Source organism: Podarcis filfolensis (genome assembly GCF_964270895.1).
Source record: "Podarcis filfolensis genome assembly, chromosome: 5".
Taxonomy (NCBI): Eukaryota; Metazoa; Chordata; class Lepidosauria; order Squamata; family Lacertidae; genus Podarcis; species Podarcis filfolensis.
In genome coordinates, this window is record NC_139608.1 from 52,941,813 (window position 1) to 52,962,389 (window position 20,577).

General features: G+C 40.5%; 1 protein-coding gene across 2 annotated transcripts in view; it reads left to right on the forward strand.

Annotated features, from left to right (window-relative positions):
• The window catches only part of PLPP4 (phospholipid phosphatase 4), an 87,850-nt gene extending 67,877 nt beyond the window's left edge, over positions 1-19,973 (forward strand). Inside the window, exons 6-8 of one of the 2 annotated variants that reach the window (XM_083617074.1) lie at positions 9,151-9,321; positions 15,117-15,305; positions 15,669-19,973. In XM_083617074.1, coding sequence (XP_083473200.1) covers positions 9,151-9,321; positions 15,117-15,305; positions 15,669-15,718 — 410 coding nt within the window. In that variant the 3' untranslated portion in view covers positions 15,719-19,973. Of the gene's footprint in view, positions 1-9,150; positions 9,322-15,116 lie in introns of both variants that reach the window. The other variant, XM_083617075.1, reaches the window with a different exon arrangement.
• Positions 19,974-20,577: the final 604 nt, after the last annotated feature.

The following is a 20,577-nucleotide window of genomic DNA, read 5'->3' on the forward strand; positions in this document are numbered from 1 at the left end:
CCCCAGTTGCTTTGTTTCCTCTATCTCTGCAGCATTTACTTATAGCTTCAAAAGGCCTAGAGAAAGTAAACCCTGTAATATTTCCAGTGTTTGTCAGGGTTGGCATTGCTGCTGACATACTGCAGAGTCCTAAGCGGAGAGAGCAGTGAACTCACCCAGTGAATTTCTGCCCCTTAAATTATTACAAAGCAGACAATAAATACTGTTTTGTATTACTTCACCGTGAGACCCTGCGTGAAATGAATGTGCACTGCTTCACCTCTGCCTATGGTGGGTTGATGGAATGTTTCTCAACATTGAAAAGATAGGGGAACTCTTTGAGGAGAAAAATTGCTTTGGCCCTCCCTCATGTGGAGATCATGCAATGAGCCATACTTCTGTGGGGGTTTTTCTTTTTGTTTGGTGTTTTTTTTTAAAGAAGGAGCTATTGATGAGCTTGCAGACAAAAGGAAATGGAGACCATTGGCTTGCAGGTTATTTTCCCATCCATTCAACATGAGCCCTCTTCAAATGACAATTACACATAGTGCAATAGACTTAAGTGTTCACTACAGTATGTAAAACACAAGTGTGTTTACTCAGAAGTAAGTCCCACTTGGTACAAGGGTTCTTATTTTCCTATTAACACCAAACCCAAGATCCACCAAGATGAATGGACTTGGAATAGGTGTATTCCTAGCAGTGGCGTAGCGTGGGTTGTCAGCACCTGGGGCAAGGCAAGTAATTTGCGCCCCCTAACCCATGGATTTGCGCCCCCTAACCCTAACCCCCAGATATTGCGCCCGGTGCGGCCGGCCCCCCCTGCACCCCCCACGCTACGCCACTGATTCCTAGTATCAAGGTTTGAAAACAGTGAGCTTATGTTAATGGTAGATTTATCAAAGCCTGACAAACTTTCTGATGATTGTTTGCCATTTGTTTTCTCCTGTTTTCACTGGAGTTGTAGTATGTCAAATCATTACATGGACCGTCTCAGAATATTAATTCTTCACAACTAGGGGGAAAGGCAGTTGATAATGGAGCAAAAGTAGAATGTAAACCTTGGTTAAAGTACTGCAGTTAATACTTTAATATGACGTTTTCCAGCTTTATTTGTTAGCTTGTATAGGTCTATTAGAATTGTGGGTGTGTTTGTGTCTGCATGGTTGGATGGAGGTGATGAATTTATACTTTGCATTTTAAAAATATATACTTTGCTTGAGTATCTCCTTGGTTAATAGGATTACTGAATGTGCTTTCTTCATGACCTATTCTCAAATGATTTTTCATTTTCCTTAATCATTGTGGAAAGAAAGAAATTGCTGAGAAAATAAGATAGTGAGATAATTTTGATCAGACTGTACATAACCTATCTCAATCCAACCACATCAAATCCCCCAATATTTACCTTTGCCTCCCCCTTCCTTTTCACTCTACTGAGTGCTGCATTTCCATGCCTAAGCTTCCTCCTCCTTGTCCTTCATGAAACCAATCAAATAGTGGTTTGATTCTCACATAATTGCAAGCTATGGTTTTGCTATTTCCCACATCTGGGCTTGTACGCTCCCTCTCTTTGCATATTCTAGTTCCTTCCCTTACTTCCTACTTTGCAGAAACCATAGTTTCACTGGTTCAAATGTAATGGCAGAGCATAGATTTCCTCAACCAAGGAAGTGAGGGAGCAAATCAAGAGTGCATGATGTGGGGAGGAAGAGGAAAACATGTATGTCTAATATTCTGGTGGTACCACCAGTCAAACCATACTTGCCATTACATATGAACTTAGCTAGCATTCTTAGGGGCCTTTTACCATTTTCACAAAAGCATTTTTTGTGCCATCAGATTTAACCCACTCAGTAGGAGTTTCTGTGCCTGCAAATTTAATACGCTTCTGCCCAAAGGGGGAAAAAATATTCATTTTTAGATTTCCCTTAAGAATGAATGTGAAACACAGAGCTTTGATTTACGCAGAGTGAATTGAAACTCAAATCACAGAGTGAACTGAGGACAGACTGAGAAAACTATGGGACTGTTTTAACAACACAATTATGGTTACAAGGTTAATCATGGGGTACATGCAGGGTCCTATTAGAAAAATGCCTCACCACCTCCCCATCTTGAAAATGCAGATCAGTTGTACTATTGAGAATCAGCTGTACTATCGAGCCAGGTAACTGGTGTGCTCTGGTCCATGGGGTCACGAAGAGTCAGACACGACTAAACGGCTAAACAACAACATTGAGCCAGGTGCCTGGCAGCAGTATGTTGCATATGAGAGAGAGGCTGGCTTCTGTATGCTATGACTCATCCTCTGGATCCTTTTGCAACTGTGCAGGTGTGCCATAAGCCCCTATTACATTGTGACCACAGGCTGATCACCTCACAATGTATAGAGTGTAGTAAAATAGAGTATAGTATTGGAAGAAGCAAAGCTAATTTGTGGCAGAGGAAACAGCATCCCAAGTCCTTAGGACATAATATTACCACTCCTATTTATTTTACTAATTACACCCTCACCTTATCAAACTGAGAATTAGTCTACAGACAATGCACAGCTATTCGACAGTTTCAAAATCCATATGCATCTCAAGACTGGAGAGCTTTCAAACTGCTGATAATTACATTTCTTTTCTGCTAACATTATGTGCACTGGTTGTTGGATAAATAACCCAATTTTGGATGGTTGCAAAGCTGGAAAATCAATCTTAACAATAAATATTTCACTAGAAAGGCTAGGGCTGGCAAAAATTGTATTTAGTTTCATAGCCACACAACACAGCAGGGTTCCCTCAGTTAGTCATCTTGCACAAGAGTAGCAGCTCCACGTGACAGGAAAGATTTGATGGTACTCAGGACTGTAAGTGTCAATATTTGCCCTCATCCCCTTCACTTTAAAGAAATAAGCTTAACAATTTAAGGCAGAGTTTGCTAGATATTCACCTTCTGGTTCAATCCTATCATGTTATTTCTATTATTTACCAGTTTTCACACAGCCAAAAGATAATACTTAATAAATGGAAGAGGAAAGAGCTATATTGATTGTAACAGCTAGATTAGACTCCATTTCATAGGTGGACCACATCACAAGTGCTTTCCCTCTAACATACCAGCATCAAATGGCATTAAAATATTACAACTATACAAAACACAATGTGGGGACACTGAAATGTAAAGAGCCCTGAAATGTCATTCCCAGCAAACTAAATTCAGCCACTTTCCCCACAAATTCAACACTGAACTATTTGTTATACCATTCATACAAAAACCCCCAATGCTTAGTCTAGGAGGTGTGAATTAGGTCAGTTCTCTTAAATGAAAACCAAACAAATTTAAAAAAAAACACCACAACTCCATTCCTAAACAATTCTTAGTTATAGGAACAAATTCTACTTCACATCTGACATTAACAGCTCCACATAGTCTGGTTGATTCAGTCGTAATACATTTCAGTCTGATTTGTTTCACAGCCTTTTGCCCCTTACTCCCAATTACATTTGTTCTCTTCTCAAAGGGGGAAAAAGCATTAAAGCCTGCCTCTTTTCCCCCCAGAATAAGGCCTGGAAACCCTGTGGATGTGATAATTTGTGCCTTCTTCATGTTGCCTTTGTGTGGTTAAAAGGAAAAAATAATATTTCATACTCTGGGAACCCTCCTGAGACTATCCGTTCTGCAAAAGCGAAGCATCAAGGAAGCTGCCTATTATCTCTGGTTTCTGTGAGGCTGGAGGAAAACTCATAATGATTCTAGCTATATCTATCATCTATCTATCATCTATCTCTATCTATCTATCATCTATCTATCAATCTATCCGTTCAATCAATCAATCATCTATCAATCATCTATAATCTATCTATATCTATATCTATATCTATATCTATATCTATATCTATATCTATATCTATATCTATATCTATATCTGTCTATCTACCTATCATCTATCTATCATCTATCTATCTATCTATCTATCTATCTATCTATCTATCTATCTGTCATCTGTCTATCATCTTCAAGTGCTCATTTAGATTATTAAAATGACTTGTAAGCTATTTTACCATTTTCATCACTATTTTACAATACCCTTCCCTGAGACAGCTCTGTGGCAGGTACCCCAAATGTGACAGTCAGTCTCCGCACCCCTGCACAAGATTCCCATCTCCCCTTCTATATGAGATGGGATATCTTCTCACCACTGGTACCCAATTGGAAGTAGTACTAAGATTTAGCGTAACAAAACATTAAGCCTTTTACATAAGACCATAAAAGTTAGTCGCCAGCAAAAATATTACTTATCATGCTTTGAACTCAACTGTGTGCCGGCAACCAAACCCTCTTATGAATAGAAACCATTCATATTTATTTATTGCATATAAAAATGTAAGAAGGCCTAATTATCTGTCCTACCCTGTATTCATTGCATGCAGCACTGTTTCCATTCTGCTGCAGTTCATCTTCCACCAAACTCTACATTACTTGCCTGCCTGTCATCTGTGATGAAATTGCATAGCTTACAGATCCTCCAAGTGTCCCTATTTTCCAGGGATGTCCCTGATTTAGAGAAGCCATCCTAGTTTCTGATTTGATTCTGGAATGTCCCACTTTTCCTTAGAATGTCCATATTTTCATTGAATAAATGTTGGAGGGTATGGAGATATCCGACCCCCAAGTCATCTGAAGGCAATCCTGTATTGGGAAGGGTTTTTTTTTAATATTAAATGTTTTATTATGCTTTTATATGTGTTTGAAGCTACCCAGAGTGGCTGGGGCAACCCAGGACTCAGCTGTACAGCTTTAAATAAAATGTTTTAAATGTGTTGTAAAGTGCAATATACAAATGTGACATTTGGCTATGCCAAATTCAATGCATTTTTCAAAACGTTTCTTTAAAAAGCACAGCGGATTCCACCCCAGTAAGATGTTGTGGGGGTATAAATAGTAAAATTATCATTATGGATGGGACGTCCTTATTTTCATTGGAGAAATGTTGGAGGGTGTGAGCTTACATAATTTACGCAAGGAATTATGTAAATGACATGTTATGATGTCATTACATTATTCCACCCCATTCATTTTAATACCAGGGATACACATTGCAAATGTGGCTGGGGAGCTCTGGTTTTATCTCTGACTACAAACCAGGATATCAAGCAACAATCAGAGGCCAGTTTGATATCCTGGTTTGTAGTCAGAGACTGAACCATAGTGAAGTGAAGGCACAAGACTGGGGGTTGGTCATCAGGTGAGCTGCGCACAGGTGAACTGCATGCAAGCTGCTGGCTAGCCCTGTGGAGCCTCCTTTTATTGAGACAAATATGCAAACCAGGCAAATACATTTTGGGCTGTGACCTTTACACATCTTCGGTCCCGAGATCGTGGGGTGGTACAAAGTTATTTTGGCACCTGTTTCCACAGCGTCATTTTCCCCTTACACAGTGTATGACGAAGGAGACAAAAGGTCTCAGGGACAAAGGTTACAGACAGGACACCGCAGACTGCTGAGACCGCAAAAGGTCAGACAGAGGGAACGATGTTCAGACAGCTGTGGCTTGTCTGGGGGGGGGGAATGTGCCCTGCACCCCAGGGTCACGCGTGCAGGCAGACTGTGGCTGCCTGCTGGTGGGGAGTGTGCTCCCTCTGGACCCCACTGCCCACTCCGCGATATCCCTACACACAGTTTCTCAGTTCTGATGTAATTGGAAACCGTGGCTTATTTATTTATTTTGCATGAGAGAGTAGAGGGGAGGAGGAAGCACGGAAAGCAGAACGAGAGTGTGGGTTTAATATACTATGCTTTGTTAAACCAGGAGTGTTTTAGCTGGCAAATGACTGATTTTAGCTAGGCAAATGGCTGATTGTAATCCAGATCTTCCCTGCCCAACTCCGTTAAAGGTAAAGGTAAAGGGACCCCTGACCATTAGGTCCAGTCATGACCGACTCTGGGGTTGCAGCGCTCATCTCGCTTTATTGGCCAAGGGAGCCGGCGTACAGCTTCCAGTCATGTGGCCAGCATGACTAAGCCGCTTCTGGCTAACCAGAGCAGCACACGGAAATGCCGTTTACCTTCCTGCCGGAGCGGTACCTATTTATCTACTTGCACTTTGACGTGCTTTTGAACTGCTAGGTTGGCAGGAGCAAGGACCGAGCAACAGGAGCTCACCCTGTCGCGGGGATTCGAACCGCCAACCTTCTGATCAGCAAGTCCTAGGCTCTGTGGTTTAACCCACAGCACCAAATACAAAGGAAGTAGTAACCAATAGGATACCATTTGCTTCCTTCTCCATTTGCTTCCATTCACTTAAACTTTCCCTAAATTGCCAGTAGCCAAGAATGGGCATTGTACTCCTACAAAGGCATAATTATTGAGTACTGGAGTTTTGTTAACCCTCTTATCTTGCATGTATTGCTTCTGAAAACAAAGGCCAAAATGGCATTTGCTTTTGAAGCTTTTGGCACATTTCATCCCTCAAAACAAATGCATTTTTAATCACAGATTCAAATCGATGGCAAGTTCAGTTGGGAGGCTGATTGAGAGAGGTGTTTTATCTTTAGACAAGGCATAACTATAAAACTGTAAGGAGCTGCCGTCCCGATGGAAATTGCAGCTGCTGATTCTTTTTCTGTGTCGAAATTGACCTTCATTGATGCTAAATGAAAGAAGACATTATACCAAAGAAGTGTTATGCCACAGAAAAGATTCACCCACTTTTCTGACCCCTTTGGAAGTGTTCACGTGAAACAATCTCATGAGAATAGGCTTGCATGATGAAGTTTATGCTTCTGGTTACTTTTAGCACTGTGCATTTCCCACAGATCTTTTCAGAGGTGGGGCAAACCCCTAACAAGAGGGGGTTTCAGTAATTGCTCTAACTTAAATTGTGGTTTTGAAAACTGACAGCTTGTGCTCGAGGGACAATCTATTCACCAGTCCTCCCCCTAGGTTTTATCTTATAATTCCTATATGCCTTCATGCAAATCAGCTGTTGATGTGGTCTATGCATTTTGCTACTTCCACTAACTGCCTTCCTTGCACTACATTGGGCTGCTGCTGCATCTTTGCAAGACTTTTTTGAAATCATCATGAGAGAATTTGGTATCTGGGCTCCCCCGTTGTTCTTTTTGTTTCAAAGAGGTGATGTATTGGTGTGATTAAAGGCAAAAAGCAGCTCTTTAGTAATTGTGCACAAACGCGTGCAGGCTTCAAATTAGAGCATGCTTAAAAAAAAAACAACTATTATAATTTCAGCTAAAATTGCATCTTCATCTGTAGTGCACTGAAGTAATTATATTTTCTTTTTTTCATTTTGTATGGGAAGGTATGTACAGTGGGACGAGTGGAGGCCTGTGGCAAGTTTATAGAAATCAAATGTGTAAATTATTATATTTGAACTTGAATTTAATGGGGATTTTTCTTTAAGTGCTTTGCGAGCAATAACAGTAGCTATTCCATTTAAATTATCTCACATGCTCTATGTGTAAACACAACTCCCACTTACTTGGATAGCCAGAGAGCACCCTGTAAGCAATGCCTTTGAATCAAGTGAGAAATTGCATTTATTTTTCATATTTTTGTTCCCACTTTTGGCAATGGAACCCCTTAATTAGAGATGGGAATCCTCACCGGTTATCCCAGGACTCTTGGAATTACCTTTCAGAGACACAACAGAGCCAACCTGAATAACCTGAGGACAAGGCATCACAAACCAGGCACAACAAAAGGATCTGCCCTTAAGACTGGTCTAGAAGCTGCTGTTGGTGCAGAATAGAGTAGCTAGGTTGCTAAGTGAAGTTACTTGCCATGATCCTGAGACACCGCTTTTAAAAGAACTGCGCTGGCTGCCAGTTTGCTGTCCGCAGTCAGGTGTAAAGTGTTGGTACTGACCTATAAAGATTAAACCAGTTTATCTGAGGAAATGCCTTCTCCAGTAGTGGATACTAGGGTGGAGTGGAGTGTAGATGCCCACCTGACTTACCAGCAGCTGGAAGAGGAAAAGTGGCAAGGAGCTCTGCTGTGCAAATGCACCGGTGGAGCCAATAAGGTGCTAGCTCGCCCCACCAAGAGTTGCCATCCCAGCCCACCATCGACTACTGGCCCTCTTCCATATTGACCTCCTCTTTCACTAAGATCTTCTAATGAGGCCCTTGGAGTGTTGCCATGTGTCTGGAATTTCCCAGACAACCACAGAATACTGCAGTCGGAAACAGTATCTGGGCAGAAATCGGGGAAAATGTCCAGATGTATGGCAACCCACGTTGGCAGTCTTGTTTTTGCCGATTTTCCTTAAAAATAGCTCCAAAACAACCTGCTGAGGACCATCCTGATGAGATCCAGCTCACAGCAAGCAGGGGCAGGGCCTTTCTGTTTTGGTGGAGTCCAGTGTATTGAACAACCTCCCCTCTGAAAGAAAGCAGGCACCAATGGTGCTTTGCTATCAGAACCTGCTAAAAAAATTATTTATTCTCCCAGGCCTTCACTGGTCATTACTACCAGCTTACAGAGATTTGCATTGGTTTATAGCTGATGCTGTATTGCTTGTTTTATTCTATTTTGTGTGTGTGTGTGTGTGTGTGTGTGTGTTGTTGTTGTTGTTGTTGTTGTTTTTTAAAAAAGTAAGTGAACTACTTTGACATTTTTTAAAAAGAAAGATGGTAAGGAAATCTTTAAAATAAATAAATAATGTCAGCATCGCACATTACCTAAAGCCAATTACATGTGCATCTTGATATATATCAGCCATTTATGAATATTTACATAATGTTTACCAGAGTAACATTATGTAAATATTCACAAATGATTGAAATGTGCCAAGGGGGGGGGGAGAGGTGAATTAAGCAATGCTGGTATTGCTATGGAGGTGAATCTTTATTGCAATAAAACAGGAAGAAACTAGAATGTACCTAGGGGTTGTTGCAGATAAAAAAGATGGAGAAAATGTAAGTCTCTAATATGTCGTATGAGAGCAGATACAGAAAAATGCCTCTGAATACCAGTTGTTGGAAATCACAAGAGATCCTTAACGATGATGCACTGTGAGCTTAAGATCTCATCATTAGCTGTTGCTTCCCTGCAGCAAAAGGACTGGATTTTTGATGCACAACTCTCTAAGCAGCCTCTTTGTATCATTCTGCTACCTCTCATCTGCTACCTGATTCTACATTTTCTTTTTCCTTTGGCAGTTGCATTTTCAGGCCTTGGCTTCACCACCTTCTACTTGGCTGGGAAGTTGCATTGCTTTACCGAGAAAGGCCGTGGGAAAAGCTGGCGGCTCTGTGCAGCGATTCTACCTCTGTATTGCGCCATGATGATCGCTCTGTCACGCATGTGCGATTACAAGCATCATTGGCAAGGTGAGCCATGGGAATCTCCCCCTTATGTCAGTTGTCCATGCTCTTTGTCTGCTATAGTGATTCTTATCCATGTACAGTAAGGGGAAAGACAAATCACTGCTCTGATTCAGTATCCACACATAGGCTTTTTTAAAAAAATAAATACAATAAATCTTTTAAATGAAATACAGGGCAGAGGTAATTAGTTAAGGCTTTTTGACCCAGTTCAGTTTTGTAATTGTAGGCTTGTAAGTGGCATCTGTTCCAATTTCAGAGCTGCTCTTCCATGAATAATCCAGCAGAGGCTCTGGCTTGTGGAACATTTTTGCCAATTTCCTCTTCCCCATCCCACTTCTCTTGTGACTCTGGGGGGTCTCCCAACCCTCTGGAACAGATTTTCCAAGGAAAGAAGGAATGTAGGTTAGAGGGGAGATTGGTATTGATGGCCTCTTCCACCAGTGGGTATCCCATAAGCAGCAATTTACTCACAAGATTTCTGACTACAAATTGGAAGCTAGATCTCTTGCTACAGGTCAGCAGTTAGTTTAGCCAGTGTAAAACGGAACAGAGTTGGCGAGGCTCCAACCTGTCCCCCATTCCACCTTACAAATTTTCTGACCCCAGGGTATTCCTTTGGAAATATATATTTTTATTTACATAATAAAGTAGAAAGAAATGATGGTCCACTCTAACTGTTAGTTTACTGAGCCTACATGTGTCCATTTTTGTGTTATGTTTTACTATAGATAGGTACTGATTTGAGGTACAGGCATGCATGTATTTGATTTACATCATCAAGTGTTATATCCAGGCATCAGATGCTTAACTGTATTTTCAGGATTCTTCGTCTCCTGCAGAAAGCAGAATCACTGTAGTTTAGATCTGTAGTTAACTATATAGATAAATACTGTATTTGTAACATCATACTATAGATGATATAACATTAACATAATGAATCCAAAATATAGTGAATGTTTACATTCATATGAACATTAGCATCCCAGATGAATCTTATGCCCAGAATCTTAGAAATAAACAGATGGCTGTTAATAGACTCCTAAATGTGATTTGTCAGCATACACTGGTGTTTTTTCAAGAAGTGAGGGAATGTATAACTATTTTCAGACACACACAAAAACCATTTGCTATAGTCAGCATTTGTGTCTGAATGTCTACGTTCTCCACATTTTGGGTGTTGCCTATTAATGCAATTTTTTGATAACCTATCTTACACTTTGAAGGTCTGGGAGTAGATTATCTTCTGTTTTTGACAAGGGATTGAATAATTTTATCATCTGGTGTTTTGATCCAGCTCTGAGTCATTGAAAATGAATCCTTTAATAGCTTTAAGGTTGCATTTTAAGATAATATAGAAAAAGGAGAAGAAACCCAGTTTGTTTAAAGGTAGTCAGATAACAGTCCTGCAACTCCCTAATAAATGCACCAAAGGTTTAGAAAAAGACCCATTGAATACAGTGAAGACCCATTGAATACAGTGGGTCTTGCATCTGGATGAGCACGTAGAGGGTGTGTTGGAAGGCTCTTGGGGATAGTTCAGTGAAAACTATTTCAGAATTCTACACACACAAGAAGTCTTCTCTTAACCTCATATCATGAACTGAGAGTGTGTTGTCAAATTCATAGATATTATGTTGTAGAATATGCTTTCCCCTGATCTGCTATGCAGGGCATGTGATGTGTTCAGAATGTGTATGTGTGTGTACCTGTGGGTATGCATATGTATATGTGTAAAAGGCAAAACTATTCCGAAGGCTGCTGTAGAGGTAAGTCTAGAAGTATGTGCTTAAGAAATCTGCTGTGCCAAAAGCCAGAATTATTCATGGAATGAAATGTGTGCTGTGAGGCAGATAATTACAGGAGCGTTTTCTGTATGGTGGAAATACACTGTACCCAAGGGGATTACTGCTATGTCCATTACGGCTGTCTACGCTTGTCTTTGAAGTTTAAGGAGGTAGAACTGGGAAAACTCTGCTGGCTTTTTGATGGGAACCAAGGATTGTATTAACAACATGTTTTTCTGCAGGTGGCCTTAGCACTTACCTAAAAGGACCACGTCCAGAATGGGGAGACTTAAATGACTCAGTAAAATGCAGCTACAGGCTTTGTTGCTCAGTCATTGTCTCTTATGATGAGAGGAGACAGGCAATTGTGCTGAATTACTTGTGATAACAGCCTTTATTGCCCAGTGGGGAACAAACAGGGACGATCAGCATAACATATGGGACACAGGTACTGTATGTGAAAGGCAAATAGGACAGCATACACCTAAAAAGTCATATAAAAGTTTGACTAAATTAATATGACGAGCCCCTTTCCACTCTAATGGGAAAGCATAGCATAACGGTGGAACGATGGCAGATGAACTTGCTCCATTATGAATTCCAAGCAGGTCGGTAATTACTTTTAACAAGGTTTTCCACCCTCCTTTTCTTTTCTTTTCTTTTCTTTTCTTTTTTTAAAGACTGCAATTTATTTTCCCAACAAGGTACACAGAAATAATTATAATGGATAAAAGGCTACTGAGTGTCAAGCATTAAATCTGGGCTAACAGCCTATTCCTTGTGACATCCTTTGTGTTTATTTCCGTACTGTAGAGATAAAAAAAATAAAGTAAAATAATTCTGAGGCAGTTCCAAAAAGTTCAAAGTCACAGGCCCTTCCATTTCAGGTGGGGAATTGGGGAAATGGCTTTCTAGTTTGCCAGCTGCTAATGGAAGCACCACAAAGAGGAGAGAGAAGAGTGGGGTTGCATTCAGGTTCTGCTTTCAGGCTTTTGTTTTTAAAGTCTTACATAGAACTTAATTGACAAAAATCTCCAAGTGGGTTATATAAAAAATATAAAATATTCATTAACTACTCATAAAATTATATGTTAAAAAAAGCAAATTGACATAAAATCCATGTAAATATTTGCCCACCCCGGGAGAAGATTTTGACTCAAGAGGAATACTCACAGGTTTCCCTTGAAGTAAGTGGAAACACACCTGTGCAAGATGAGGTATTTTCAAGCAAGATGGGGAAAGCATGCTCATCAGGGTGTTCAAATTAAACTCCTGGCTTTCCATGGGTATCTGGTTGGCCACTGTGAGGGAATTGCTCACAGCAGTTCTTCTTATGTTCTTAGGTTTCTGATTATCCTACACATTAGTGTTAAGTTTATTGCATGAAATAATTGCTCTATATATGTGTCCCCCAAAATGTCTCTTATTTTACTAGTTGTGCAAGTGAATGTGTGTGTGTGCAAGTGTAATTGTTCAAGTATCCTGGGGCTCACTGTTTCACATTTCTATATGGTTGTCGTTGACAACCTTAGATGCATACAGCTCTCTTGAATACAAGATGATATCCAATATTTGCTTGTGTTAAATTTGTTTTGTCTTCTTTGGGACACCATTTATTTTCATGGGAAGGAAGAAGATTCTCTTGATAGAGGATGGGGAAGAAGTACCGCATGCTAATTATAATGAGTGCAGAACACAAATGGCAGGGCACTATAAATTCTGTGTAGGAACTTTTAAAAGGCTGAGGGTAAAGACTATAAACATGAAGCCATGTATTTAAATAGATTTCTTTTGCATTTCCTTGTGGAAAGCAGTCATGCAATTAAGAAACAAGAACAAGCATATTGCACTAATATCTTGGTTAAATGTCCTGGTTTTATTGTGTCAAATATAATAAAAGTAGCAATAAGTAGCTGAAGCCCCTCATTTGAGTGCACACATAGGTGCAAAGGAGTTTAATAAAGGTGGGACAAATGGGTGATAATGCCCAGAGAGAGGGTGTTAGTCATCAATATCATTTAAAACAAATATGTATTGTTCAGCATGGCATGTTGATGTTTTGCACTAATTGCTTGATAGAACAAAGTATTAGTTTCCTCTAGGGGTTTCAAATAATGAACAAGTTTGAAGTTGGGTGCCACCTTGTAAATCTATTCAAATTACAGTTGCTTGGAAATTGCTTGGGTTGGTCTTAAAAAGCACAATTTTCATTTACTTAACACCAATGTAATAGCAACAGCATAACCCAGTACAGTCGCACCTTGGTTTTTGAACAGCTTAGTTCCTGAACATTTTGGCTCCCAAACGCTCCAGTTCCGGTTTTTGGAAACAAAATGTCTGACGAGACTTCTGTGGCTTCTGATTGGCTGCAGGAGCTTCCTACAGCCAATCAGAAACTGCACTTTGGTTTTCGAATGTTTGGGAAGTTGAACGGACTTCCGGAACGGCTTCCATTTGGCTTCCAAGGTACAACTGTATTCATGTGATAACTGGTTTTGCTGCATGGAATGACTGTCATAGACCAGCTTTAATAATGAAGTGTTTTCAAGTCATTATACTATCCACATGGCAATTGCAGTTGTTACTATTAAAGTGAATATGTGGAATTGTTAGCACCAGGACTAGTCATTAAAGATCATATGTTTAACCACGGTGGTGATTCTCACTTAACCTTTGCAAGCGATTTTCAGGGCGATAGCATTTCCAGATAATAGGCTTCCTAACAACATGATATAAACCCCAAATTAGTCTTCTGCCACTGCTAATAATCACATTGAAATTGTATATGAACCCTCTATGGGTTTCGTTTCTCTTCAACCTGTCTGTTGCCATCCAACACGATTTGGAGTGTGAACTTCAGCAGTGAGGAGTCTGCTGCACTTCTGTAAGCTCCTTACATGTTTTAGAACAGGGAAAGCTATTGTAGTGCTCTCCACATACTATGAACTACAACTCCCATAAGCCACAGCAAGCCTGGCAATGACTCAGGCATGTTGGGAGTTGAAGTCCACAACACTGGGTTGGCTACCCCAGCTTTAGAACCCTTATATAGTTAAATACATGTATTTGCAAAATAAAGCAAATTAGGGCTCTAATGTATGCAGGAAGCATACATGAGTGTAACAGGCTCTTGTAACAGTGTAATTCATACTGTTACACTGAATGGAACTGTACAGAAGCTTGCCTTTTTTATGTAGAGGACAGCGCTGGAGGGCATTGGGGGCAGGGAGGCAGTTACCTCAGCTTCCTCCTCTTTGCAATATCAATCTTGTAGGGAAATAAACACCTGAAGACAGATTCTCTGTGTACAGTTTCTTCTGCTGACTATCAAAAGTTGACCAACGAAACTAAAGTGTAAGAATTCCGCAGCTAAAGTATTCCAGGTCCCTTTTAATACAGAACATGTTGGTTAACCAAAATCAAGCACGTGTGATTCCTACCTTTCTTAATTTTGGTGTGTGTGTTGCTTGTTTCAGTTGACTTACTGAATATAACAAGATGATCAAAATAAAAACCCTAGGTAATAATTAACATTAAAGCCAGAAAAGTCTCATCCAAATTGGAGGGGGGGGAAGGAAGCTGACACTTGTGTTTTACTAGAACCCCAAACTTCAACAGGAGCAAGGCATTAATCAAACAATTAATTTTAATGTGCAGACATGTTGCCTCTGAGCAGAGCATAGGATTTTGTTTTGAACCAGGTGAGCTTCTACATTTTTAAAAATCAGTCTCTGGTCATTCCAAGGTGACTTCATTTCAGCAGTCCAGTTTAAGAAGACAAGCTATTGTGTCGTGAAGATTGTTCAGTACCTGCTGGTGTGGTAGCCCAGAGCCACCAAGCCACCCTCCCCACACTAACTGAGCTATCCCCCTATCTGAAGGGGGTGGGAAGGCCGTAGTGAGTTCATGCTGTATCTAATTTGGGGGCTCCCTCCCTTTCTGCCTTTCCTGTAGTTCTAACAGTAATACATGACTTTTAAGCAAATATTGTTTTCCTTTCCCTCCCACATCTAGATGCCTTTGTTGGAGGGGTCATCGGCCTCATGTTTGCTTACATTTGCTACAGACAACACTACCCTCCGTTGGGTAACCTGTCTTGTCACAAGCCTTACGTCAGTCTGCTTGCTCAGACCGTGCTGAAGAAAGAAGAGGCGCCCACAGTGGATAATGCAACCAGCCTGCCTCTGGAAGGGATAACAGAAGGTCCGGTATGACTAATACACATGCAGGATGAACTTCTAGCCCTTTCATACATTCCGCCAATCCAAACTGGTCTCTCTGCATAACAAATGTCTCTTAAACAGCTGTGATTCTGCCATACCCCTCCCTTACTTTTCCATATCCTTTTCTTTCCCCTCACACACCTCTGTCCTGTGTTTCCCACACCCTCTGTTCCATGCAAAAGCAATGATTGTTTAAGGGGACAAATACAGAACTAAGATCCGTGAGATGCCTCTCATGATTACTAATCTCTATTTACATGGCACTTCCAGTGTGCAGAGTGCTAGCTTATTCATACTTACCAACAGCCGTCTGAGGCAGGTCATTATTATTCCCATTTTATAGATGGGTGGCAGAGGCTGGAAGAGAATGTGTTGCTCAAGGCCACCCAGTGAACCTGTGGCTGAGCTAGAACACGGATCAGGACCAACTCTTACTCGGATGGACCATATCGACTGCAAAGGGATTAAATATCTTCTGCTAAGAAGTTAAAGGCATTCTGAACCGTGATTGACACCACACCTTCTTTTCCGAAGGCATTCAACAAGTATCAAAAAGGTTTATTTCTTTTATGTCTCATAACTCTGTATGCGGTTACAAGAGCATTCTGGGTGTCTCCCAGTTGTCTAACACATAGCAGTGCAAATATCTTTGTGCTGCCCATCAAGTCTGGCAGCGTTCTTCTGTGCTGACTATAATGAAATGATGGTTTTAAATATACAAAAGAGCAAGAGCTGGAGGAGGCCAAGATTGCAGGCATCAGTCATTCCTTAGCAAGATGTCCACAGCACAGTTATGCAAAGACCTTGGAACTCTCAGCTGGCAATAACGTATATTGATAGGATCACTTGGACACTCTTAATATTAACACATTAGTGGAACATTTTTTTTCCTTTCCCTTGAGAGCATAATTTACATTCAAGCTGAATAACTCATTGCCAAACAGCAAGTTGTAATCCTTTTTTCAAAGAAACAAAACAAAAAAATCTAACATCGAAAATACCCTGAATTGTGAAGGTGAAAAAACCACATTTTTGTGAATATGTGAGCTAGAGTCACATTAGTCTAATGGGTTTTTCTTCCTTTGTTTATTTTCTGGGGATTTTAATAGTTTGCCATTCATGGCAATCTGTTTTTGGGAAGATTGACTCTCCCTGCCCCCACCAACGCTATATTAACTTGTGTTATCTTCTGCATCTGCAATTCTGAATCTAGCACTTTCCCAAGCACCTTGTTTGCATAGCTGTCAACGTTTCCCTTTTTTAAAGGGAAATTCCCTTATTCCAAATAGGATTCCTTGCAAGAAAAGGGAAAAGTTGACAGCTATGCTTGTTTGGGAGGCTGCTGTTATATTACTACAAGTGCATGCATGGGAAGGTGTGTGTGTGGCAGCACTCAGTAGCATATATGTGAACAATCGTAGACCTCATTTCAGAAGTCTGTGGCAAAAAGCGGGGACTCCCAGCCGAGCATGCTGCTTTGGTGAACTCCATAGGGACCCTTCACTCGTGTGCAGCCTTTCGCTTATGCAAGGTTGTTGGCAGTGTTCGAAGTATGAACTAGCCCACTGTATTTTGATAAGTACCTCAGGCTGTACCTCAGATTCGTGAACCTGCTGTGATATTTCACAGGTGTGCACAAGACTGCATCTACTGACAAAATGGCTTGTATCCTGTTCATTATTCCATCAGCCCCTCTTCAGATTTCAGATATCTCAGCAAAAACTCACAAAGTCATTGGCCACTGTTTGGTGTGGTGAATAACAAGTGGGCAGGATGACTCAAGGGAGATTTTTCTTTCTTCGGTCCCTCATTGCACACTGCGTACCCAGTGTTGGGAGCAATGCTCACAGCCTCAGGACATGAATACAACCACGTGGTCCAGGTTGCTGCCTTGTGCATCTTTCCCCCAGTCTAGTTAGGGATGCATTGGTGAAGGTCTCTGCCACCCTTATAGGAGCAGAGCAATTATGTAGCATATCCACATTCATTAATCTTTCCCTCCTTTATTTCTTCTTCTTCCATTAATTCTTTGTGCAAGTGTCATACTGCAGTGAAATCATGTCCCTTTTGATGACAGAAAGAAAAACATGCCGCTGAAATCTTTATAAAAGCGTACTAGGGAAGAAGATGTTTTATGTAATAATCTGACAATGGGATTTTTTGGTTTGATCAGCTAGCTGGACTAACAGAGACTGCTTTGATCAATGCTACCCATTATGGTGCTTTCAACTGGAAGGGATTGCTACCATAGCTATACTTACATCTAATGTGTGCCTGATGGACTATGCATTGGCCTAGTCTGTAATTTAACAAGTTCACATCCCCCTATAAAAACTGAGCATTTTCTTTGCCAATTTTTTCCTTTTTCTCAGGGGGTCAGGTGTTACCTGAAGGAAGTGATTGTTGGTTGACAACTATGATTTTTTTGGGTCAGAGGTGAGAACAGATAAACCCCCCTTTTTAAAATAGATCCATTGCACACAGTAAAATAAAAAAAAAATACCCGGAATGAGGATTGTATATACTGAAAATATACAATAAATTAGAATCATATTCTTTTAAAAGCCCTGTAGAATTTAATAGGAAGAGACATTTGTGTTCCTGTGTGTGTTTTTTATGTAAATATATTGGGATGTAAAATATACTGTGGAGATATGGATCTTACACCTCTGTATGTATGAGAGAAAAGGAAATTATGAATGGGTGGAAAGTCAGAATAGTATCAGGATTCACTTTTCCTGAATATGCAATGACATAACTTTTGCCTACCTTATAGGGTTTGGGAAGTTTTGCAGTATTTTCCCCAATGATCAGATACTTACATATACTCTGAATCACTTGTCTTTACTGTCTTACTAGTGAAATTTTCACAATGGTCCTAGATCTATATTTTTGAGAGAAAAAAATTCTTACAGAATGAATTCTGTTATAGAGGTGCTCTAATTTTTTTATTCAGACATCTGTCTATGCATGAAACAAACTGTTCAAAACCTTAGTATGTTATATGTGCCAACTGTGGTTGGAGGAGGGACAGTGGGAATGTCCTGAAGAACACCCAAAGCCTTTGTCATGGGAACCGGACTTTAAGCAGGAGGTGTTGCTGAACTTGCCCTGGGTTTAAAAAGCTTTCCTGGAGGTTTAGCTGCTCCTGTGCCTTCAGGTGTCCTGGTGAGACTAGTGGATCAGGCACAAGGTTTCTCTCCAATGGTCTGTTTCCCCTGCTTTGTTTCCTTTGAGGCTGGCCCCAATCTGCTATTGTACTACTCATACATGCCCTCCACCAATGTCACTATATTTGGGATAAAAACTGAAAGTTGCTGCACTGGCACATCTCGAGTTTCTAAACCAGGTGGAGCTTTGGAGGCTACCAAGTCAAGTTGACTGTATGGGAAACTTCAGGCCCAGGAGGCAAATGCAGCAATCTAGGCCTCTCTGTCTGAGACCCCCTCTAGGCCATACATCCCCAAAGCCACATGCCTGACCAGGCATGTTCCTTGAGTGTTTTGACTTGGCTGAAATATGTCATTGAACTCTGGTAATGTGACTTGATGGAGGATCGAGAGAGGTGTGTTAGTGTGAAGAAACTAGCATACTGTATGAAGGTAAAATTCATGCTTGTTGCTCATACCACTTTTGCCACTGATATGTGGCCCCCAGAAAGTTGCCCAGGTTGGTGAATGTGGCCCTCAAGCTCTGGCTTAATCCATATGGTGTTTTTTTAAAAAAAAACTTCTCATGGTGGCCCAGTTTACAGGAACAAACTGAATATGGTGTCCATTTCAAAGGCAAAAAAACAACCTCTTGTAGCAAGCCATTTGTGCACCACAATTCACTATGCAGGGCATTTGACTTCCACCGTACCATTTCAAGCTCTTTTCTGTGGCTTACAGTGTCAATGGCAAAATTGGCCTGGTCACTATGTAGAGCAGCTTCACTCTGCTGATTTGAATGTAGCCACTGTTCCAGTATGCATTTGGATCTTGGCTTGATTCGCATAATGATGTTAAAGTATCATCAATCATTCTTAATTTTCCTCATAAATGTTCCCTCTTCCATAACAAAGCTGCCTTCCTAGTTTCCTCTCACAACAAGACTGAATGTTTCTAAGTGATGCATTAAATGCATTTCGTTCTGCCTAATTCTTAAAAATGAATGAAATACATAGGCTCTCCTCCAGAATGCTGTATGAACTCACCATGTCTTGGAAGAAGACATCCCTTCCTCCTCCAGCCATTTCCACCCATTTCCTTAAGATATAATTAGAAGACTTGCCAACCATTAAATGAATCCCGGCTAACCAGATTATAGAATGTGGCATTCAGTGCCACAAAAATATATCTATACTGCTAGATAAATAGTTGGGAGAGAGTTTGCAATGCGGCAAAAGAATGAAGTGTATTTAATGGAGGTAATTACACTGAGGGCCATAAAAGAATCCGTGTAAAAGCTTTTGATTTTAATGTAATTAAAATTTACTGAGGATGTAATGATGTAAACCTTACGGAAATATCCAGAAGAGCTGCAGTTACTAGTGCAAGATGGTGAGGAAAAGGCATTTTTGTGGATCAGTGTCTTTTTAATTTTGTGCTTTTAATGTGAAGGAAATGTAAATGCTGTAATGCACCAATAAAAATGAACTTGAATGTGGGAACTTTGTACATTGTGATGCTGTAATTTTTATTTTGTTGGCAAGAGACTTGGCTTTCTAAGCCCTGCTGACTTCTGAATGTTGATAATGTTGTCAAGTAACTGTCATCAAGCTGGTATTGGGAAGTACCCACGGCTGTCTCACAAAGGAAATGTCGTCTGTAGTATTCCTTGAATCCCTAAATGATCTTATTTCTTTCCTTTTTATACAACTCCCGCAATCCAATTTTCTGGTCATAGATTCAGCTTCATTCATGTTTACCTCTCTACGTTCTGCCAGGAGAAACTGTGGTTTCTGTGATGCATGTGAGAGCGACTGATAGCATATGATGATATGATTCTGTGCATCAAAATGTTTGGCTTAGCAGAGATGGTATATTATGTCCTTTAACTGAAAGCAAGTAGCATCACATTCTTAGGGCCTAATCAACTCAGAGCAATAGATGCCCAGGTGACTTTGAATTATAGCTTCAGGGGAAAATGGAGAGAAAAGAAAGCCAGTAGACTATAAACCAGGTTTTTAACACAGCTGCCTGGTTCAGTGGACACATTCAGGCTCTGGGAATCTGTTTCTCTGGCAGTGAAACATGAATTATGATTCAGTC